The following is a 6,770-nucleotide window of genomic DNA, read 5'->3' on the forward strand; positions in this document are numbered from 1 at the left end:
GTTGTTGATTTTTTCTATGTGGTGGTGAAGTCAAATATGGCTACTGGGCGCTGGACAATATGTCATATTGTCATGTGGTGTATTCTGATCCCCACCATTCCATGTTCCAATACTTGGGTTGGGTTAACTTAACCTAATGGGGGGGTAAAACCCACTTCTCTTTTACCACCTTTTAAAGTGAAATTTAAGTCAAATGATGAGTCATTCAATAATAAGTGTTTAAATTTAAGAAAAAAATGTTTGTTTTAAAAAGTGAATTTTTTTATACTAAATAACGTAACCCTTTGATCTTCTGACTAGTATCAAGAATGTATTTATAGAATTCAAGAAACATGAATTTGTGACTTGTTTCCTTGTGCTTTCCGGGCATAGAGACAAGGAAGAAGAAAAGGGAAGAAATTATAATGGGTGAGAATAGAATCTTGTTATTGGATGCATATGTAAAGAAGCTAATGACATGCAATGCATATAAGAAAATGATGTGCAGTGGAAGCATCCACCTAGTTTATGCGCTAGTGCTATGAAGATGACTCAATCAATATTATACTTAATTATTGGTCCCCTATTCAGTTTTAACACCTAACATTAAGTTAAATCTAATATTAAATTATAATGCGTTCTGTCTCAATTAAAAATATTATCTTAGTTTAATACCCGAGTAATTGTAATATCAAGGAGGAAGTGTACGTTTAGGTTGCCAATAATACTTTAATATAGAGAGAAAAGGGGATGCAAGTTGATGCATGGTGACTATAGTGGTGACAATAATTTTGGCAGACCTAATGACCCTATTGCTTGTAAGATGGGGTTTTTAAAAATAAAGGCACTAGGGAGGGGGGGTTGTGAAATGACCCACTAAAAAGACAACATCCATGTGTACGCAAACCACACAACTTCCTTTGCCTGTGTAAGTAATGCTCTTCCCATTTAATATGAAGATAGAACTGAAAAGTAATGTGTATCTAATAAAGCACTGATGGCCTGTACTTGCCCTGCCTGCCAACCAAACACCTCCTAATATGAACACGTAAAGAATGGTTTTGAATACAGGACACCTTTCTTTCAATTATCGCACCTCACAAGCAATTGTCTTTGCTTTCTTCTGCAGTTTCATTCACATTGTAGACCAAGTCTCATTCTGGGCAACCAAGAGAGTAATAGCAAAACTAATTGTAATAGATAATATCGAAAGACAATTACGGAGTATATTTAAGTGCAAGGAAAAGGAAAATGGGTATCAAGTATAGGTCATTTGCTTAATCAAGTGGCCCCTGGACTATAGGTTAACCTAACGTCGTACATTTTCTAAGAGAAGTTGGGCATTCATCATCTTGTACGCAACAGAAATGTAAATAAAAATGCTATCAGAAATGAGGCATAAAATAATATATTATCTAAATAAACTCTCCTAATGCGATAGAGGATATCGAATCTCATTCAAAAACCTAAGAAATATCCCATAATAATTACTGAAACTACTAAACTACCAGCTGAACTAAAAGGAAGGAGATAATCTAAACATTAGGCATTCATTACTTGGACTGACTGCACTCTAGGAAACAAGGTTTTCGTTGAGAGAAAGAGAGGCGAGTTGATCAGCAGGGCTGCTTGCCTGCTGCTGAACGTTCCTCAAAACATCCATAGCCTCGGCAACTTTGGACTTTAAAGCCTCTGGTGATTCGAGTAGATGCAAAACCTCGGTCTGGTCCATCTCGAGCAGCATGCCAGTCACTTTTGCAGCATGCTCATGCTCCAACTGATCAACAAGCGGGTACAGATTTTCACCTAACATCTGCGAATGGAATAATATCATGTTAATGTTTTTTCCACAATGACAGCTTACATTGCAAGGGTGGTAAATATATATAGCAATAATATACTTACAGTTCTCTGTTGTTCAGGTGGTGCGTTAGCAAGGGCACTAGCAAGTGCTGTAATTGGCACCGGCTGTCCCATAGTAGCATCTCGAGGAAGGATTCCACCCATATCATATGGAACAGAAAGCATACCACCAGCCACACCAGGCACAGGAACCTCTGGTACATTGCGGCCAGGTGGAAACCGGTACATTCTACCCCTTGGAAGCATCTTCAAAAAGAAAAAAGCCATCAAGATTTGCTTATAGCCTCTCAACAAGAAGAAAGATATTAACAGCTAAAAAAGTAAACACCTACCTGCTGTTGCATCAATGGCATAGGCTGCTGAGCTTGTTGGCCAGGTCCTGCTCCACGCCTGCCACCTTGACGTTGGGCTTGTTGACCCTGCTGGACCATTGGCACAAAGAAATTTGGCATAGGACCTCCCCCGGGACGCATTCCAGGAACAAGCTGTTGTTGGTAGCCAAATCCAGCCTAAAAACAATTGTTTCTCAATCATAAACAATAAAGGCAGCATACTTTTATAATTAACATAAATCCCTCAACCCAGGTTAAATAGGTGCCCCAAAGAAACCATCCAGTGGTACTTGTAAAAGAAGAGAACACCATTTATCCTTACTTTAACAGGAAAAATCAATTATACAGTATAAAAGCATTGAAACAGAGAATCAACTAATTATGATCATTGAGAATATCTTTATTATTGCTTAGACAATTAAACCCACACACGAGAGGTATATAACAAATGATAACATGAATAACAAAGTAGTACATATATTAAGAAAACATGAATGGAAGAAGAGTATCTAGCTAAGGAAAAGAAATACTGTAATAGTTACCTGGGGAGGAATTATGGCAGGTGGAGCTGACCCATAGAAGAGCTGCTGCCCAATACCTGGTGCTCCAGGAGGATACATAGGCATACGAGGACCAAGAGAGGGTGCCATTGCAACTGGTCGCATCTGAGAAAACTGTGCCTGCAAGACATATACATATGTATCAGCAGTGTTGCAGACAACCACATATGCAATGTATCTCACCCAAAACGTGCACCGCACACAAAGAGGTTGAGTTCTGTTCAGATAGATGCATAGCCATCATATATAACCCAATTTCTGTATTTGCAACAGAAGAGTCAACTGCAATTGCATAAACAAGGGCAGTACCAGGCTAATGTCCAGTGAATGACACACATGACATTACAAGTTTTCTATTAATGAAATCTAAAATGTGTTACCTGCAACCTTGCTCGCCTCTCCTCTTTCCGTTGAGCAAGTGCAACATAGAGTGGTTTGCTCACTACCATTTTTCCAATCATCTCAGAAAGCTACAACAAAAAATAAACATATCTGGTTTAGCTCATTCTTGGTAGAAATAAAAGCTTAATGACTCACCTAACAACATTATCACTTTAAGTATAACTTACAGCTCTAGAGGCTTCCTCTGGAGCTGAGAAGGCAACAAAACCTGACCCTCTGCTAATTCCACTTGCATCACGCATAACCTGTATAAAAAAACAAAAACTGAGTTGTTAGAACATCATTCGTTGAACGGAAGAGTAGATGAACATCTGTGTCAAAAACAAATAATGACACAGGGAGAACACAAATCATGCAGTCCAAAATTATAGGAAATGATAATCCACTGCAGCATACCTTGCATGATTTAATGGTACCATACTCTGCGAACAGCTCCTTAAGCTTGTCATCATCAATACTATCATCCAAATTTTTTACATACAAATTTAATCCTTGATATTTATCGACTGTTTCCTTTGCAACCTGCTCAAACTTACTTTTTAGTTCTTGTTCCCTTTCAGATTTTTTTTGAGCTTTCCCAACATACCACTCTTTATCATCAAATCTCTTCCCATTTAACGCATCAACAGCCTTAGCAGCATCATCTGCATTCTCAAAATTAACAAACCCAAAACATTTGGACTTTCCATCAGCATCTCTCATAACTACTGAACTAGTAATATTCCCAAACTCGCCAAAAACTTTCTTCAGATCATCATCTGTGGTGGATTCTGATAGGTTCTTCACATAAACATTGTTGAATTTTATCTTGCTTATTGCAGGCTCTCTTTCTTGTTTACGAAGAAAATGTCCAACATATACTTGCTTGTCATTCATGAGCATTCCATTTAACTTGTCAATAGCATTTTGAGCCGACTCTTCATTGACAAATTGTACAAAACCATAGCCTTTAGACTGCCCATTAGAATCAGTAGCTATTTTGCATGAAAGAATGTTACCAAAACTAGAAAAGGTGTCATGTAAGGCTTTGTTGTCAATTGATTTGTCCAAATTCTGCACAAGGAATAAAATCAAAAGTATAAGATCAATCTGAATAAATAATTGATATAATCCATTTAACAGCAATCAGACTATGGTCACCTAAAACTACAAGCACAGACAATAAAACCAAACAACGCAATCATGCAGTCATAACTAAGACCCCAAGAAAGTAAGCATACAATAAGTACCTTAATAAATATATTAGCAGTTCCACTCTTACGGAGACTAGGATCACGATGAGAATACATGATCCTAATAGACTTATTATTCATAGAAGTGAAGTTCAACATCTCCATTGCCCTTGCAGCTGCAATCAAAGGTCAATACATGATGAAATTTTGAATAATGAACCATCTTTAAAAAGTACAAACAAAACAAAACAACAAAAAAATATTACTTTTTTTAATCTTTAAGGTAAAAACTACTGAGCCATTGCACATAAATAACAAAAAATATTTAAAAACAATTTGATTCATATAATTGCAGACTTAATTTTACTTTCACCAGTTTCAACTCCCAATCCATACGTAACAAGGGAAATCAGCATAATTACTGATGTACATTAACTCTTCGTGAAAGTTATTTGACTCAGAACAATGCAACTATAGACGCAAAGTAGAAAAAACTGAATATCAAATTGAATGTTACAGTTCTCAGTAATGCCACATTATCTCATGAACATATAATAAACGCGAATCAATCCACATGCAGCTACAATGCATTAAAACAAAGAAAATAAAACGTGACATCATTATTCTAATTTTTGCTCAATAATTGAAGAGGTATATGGATATATAGAAGATAACTAACCATCCTGAGGGTTGGTATAGTTGACGTATCCATAGCCGAGGGAACGGCGCGTGCTCATGTCGCGACAAACCCTAACTGACACAACCTGTCCGACCTGGTTGAACAGATCGTAGAGCTGCGAGTCCGACACGTTGGGGTCCAGGTCACCAACGTAAAGCGAAGTCGACAGGAACTGATTGCCGACGACGCCACCGGGAGCCACAACCGCGGCAGTGGCGGCGGCGGCTGCCACGCCGCCGGCACTCGGCGCTGCTGCCAATCCGTTGGCTCCCATCGCCGGACTCTGATGCTGCACTTGAATCTGAGCCATACCGAATAGCAATTCGCTTTCTCTCCTCTTCTGTTCCCTCTCCCCCTATCCGCTCAACTATAATAATTAACGATAAGCGCCGAAATTAGTTACAGAAATTACCGGAGATTTTTCGGGAGGGTTTTGTGTGTAAATACGATACGAGAGGGAGGGTAAAATAGGGATAAATCGCCGGAGATCCAACGGAGTTACGGAGAGAGACGAAACAGAAGGATTTTTAGGGAGGGCAGGGGAAAAACTGCACCGCGAACCGGCGACGATGCAACTGTGGGGTTTATATAGCGGGGTTTTGGTACCCGGTAACCCGCTACTCAGAAACCCTAGGCCAAATCACCACCGTCGATTTCCCCCGATGACGGTTATGTGTGGTACCGATAAGGACGCGATCCGGTGCTTCGCATGGATACTCCGTACTAAGGGCGTGACACGTGTGCGCTGGCGTGGCGTTACATCTACGGAGAATCATACGTCACATGTACACCGTACACCGCCCTCCGTTAATTCGTCAGTTGTGAGATTTGATCGCCTATGTTGTTTGCCGTTTGCGGGAATTTGGGTAAAGTTAAGTAACTAACAAGAGGATAAGTTTTAAACTGTTTGAGTATAGTCAACTACTATTTGGGGATAGAAATCAAAATCAAAATTATATAATAATTAAGTAAGTAAAATATGATTTTCATATTTAAGTATTATGTGTTTAATTGTTGTTAATAAATTTTTATATGTAATTTGTAAAATTTGTAAAGGTGATAGAAGTTATACTTCTTTAGAATATTTATTGGGTAGACAATTTTTTCTAAAAGTGGGACTCTTATCAGATTTTATATTCATTATATACTGAACATTCTTAGACAGTTATGTCATAATTGAATACAACCATTGTTTAGTGCGTAATCCCGGTATTCCTTAGATCCAAAATCCAACACTTAATAATCAAATATTAAAAGAACAGTAATAAGTTTTTTTTTTTTTTTAAGAACAGTAATAAAGTAATTTGTATCATGACGGTAAATATGTAGGATTTGCGAGGTAAATTAAGAATACATATCGAAAAGCCCGGGTCTTAATCGGTAAAAACTTCACAAGCCCAATTATATAAATGGGCTGGTTTGTATTTTTAACAAACTTCCATCGGGCTTATCATTAGGAAGCCCATTGCACGTTTTAAGCCCATTCATTATCGCCCCATTCTGGAAAATTTTTCATTTTAAAGAAAAGTATAATAAAATGAAAATAGAAGAAATAAAATTTTATTTTCTAAGCTGAAAATGGATTTTTTTTAATAGATATTTTATACTTTAGGTTGATTGAAACTTCAAAAAGTAAATTTCAATTGAACAATTTATATGTTTATAGGTTGTCTGAGTGGGGATGATTTATGTCAGACTAAAAAGATGACAAGTGATATGAGATAATTAAGACTAATATAAGTTGTGGTATGCCGCTTATCAAATATATTTGTTAATTAATCGA

At 37.5% G+C, this 6,770-nt stretch overlaps 1 protein-coding gene across 1 annotated transcript; it reads right to left on the reverse strand.

The window, feature by feature from the left end:
* Positions 1–1,371: 1,371 nt before the first annotated feature.
* Positions 1,372–5,297, reverse strand: LOC116022247 (polyadenylate-binding protein 2-like). The gene is made up of 9 exons (XM_031262876.1): positions 4,988–5,297; positions 4,366–4,484; positions 3,533–4,189; positions 3,304–3,381; positions 3,115–3,204; positions 2,717–2,854; positions 2,175–2,351; positions 1,885–2,088; positions 1,372–1,792 (listed from the first exon to the last, which is right to left on the reverse strand). Exons 1-9 carry the CDS (start codon positions 5,295–5,297, stop codon positions 1,553–1,555), a joined length of 2,013 nt encoding a protein of 670 aa, XP_031118736.1. The 3' UTR covers positions 1,372–1,552.
* Positions 5,298–6,770: the final 1,473 nt, after the last annotated feature.

The sequence above is a fragment of the Ipomoea triloba genome, chromosome 6, assembly GCF_003576645.1.
Source record: "Ipomoea triloba cultivar NCNSP0323 chromosome 6, ASM357664v1".
NCBI lineage: Eukaryota > Viridiplantae > Streptophyta > Magnoliopsida > Solanales > Convolvulaceae > Ipomoea > Ipomoea triloba.

Bases quoted from the DNA above. Each gene is read 5' to 3' on its own strand.
- LOC116022247 (XM_031262876.1), bottom strand. From the start codon at position 5,297: ATGGCTCAGATTCAAGTGCAGCATCAGAGTCCGGCGATGGGAGCCAAC. The intron at 2,855-3,114 runs GTAACACATTTT...TATGTCTTGCAG, and splicing joins AGAGGCGAGCAAGGTTGCAG to GCACAGTTTTCTCAGATGCG. The intron at 2,352-2,716 runs GTAACTATTACA...AATTGTTTTTAG, and splicing joins CTGCCATAATTCCTCCCCAG to GCTGGATTTGGCTACCAACA.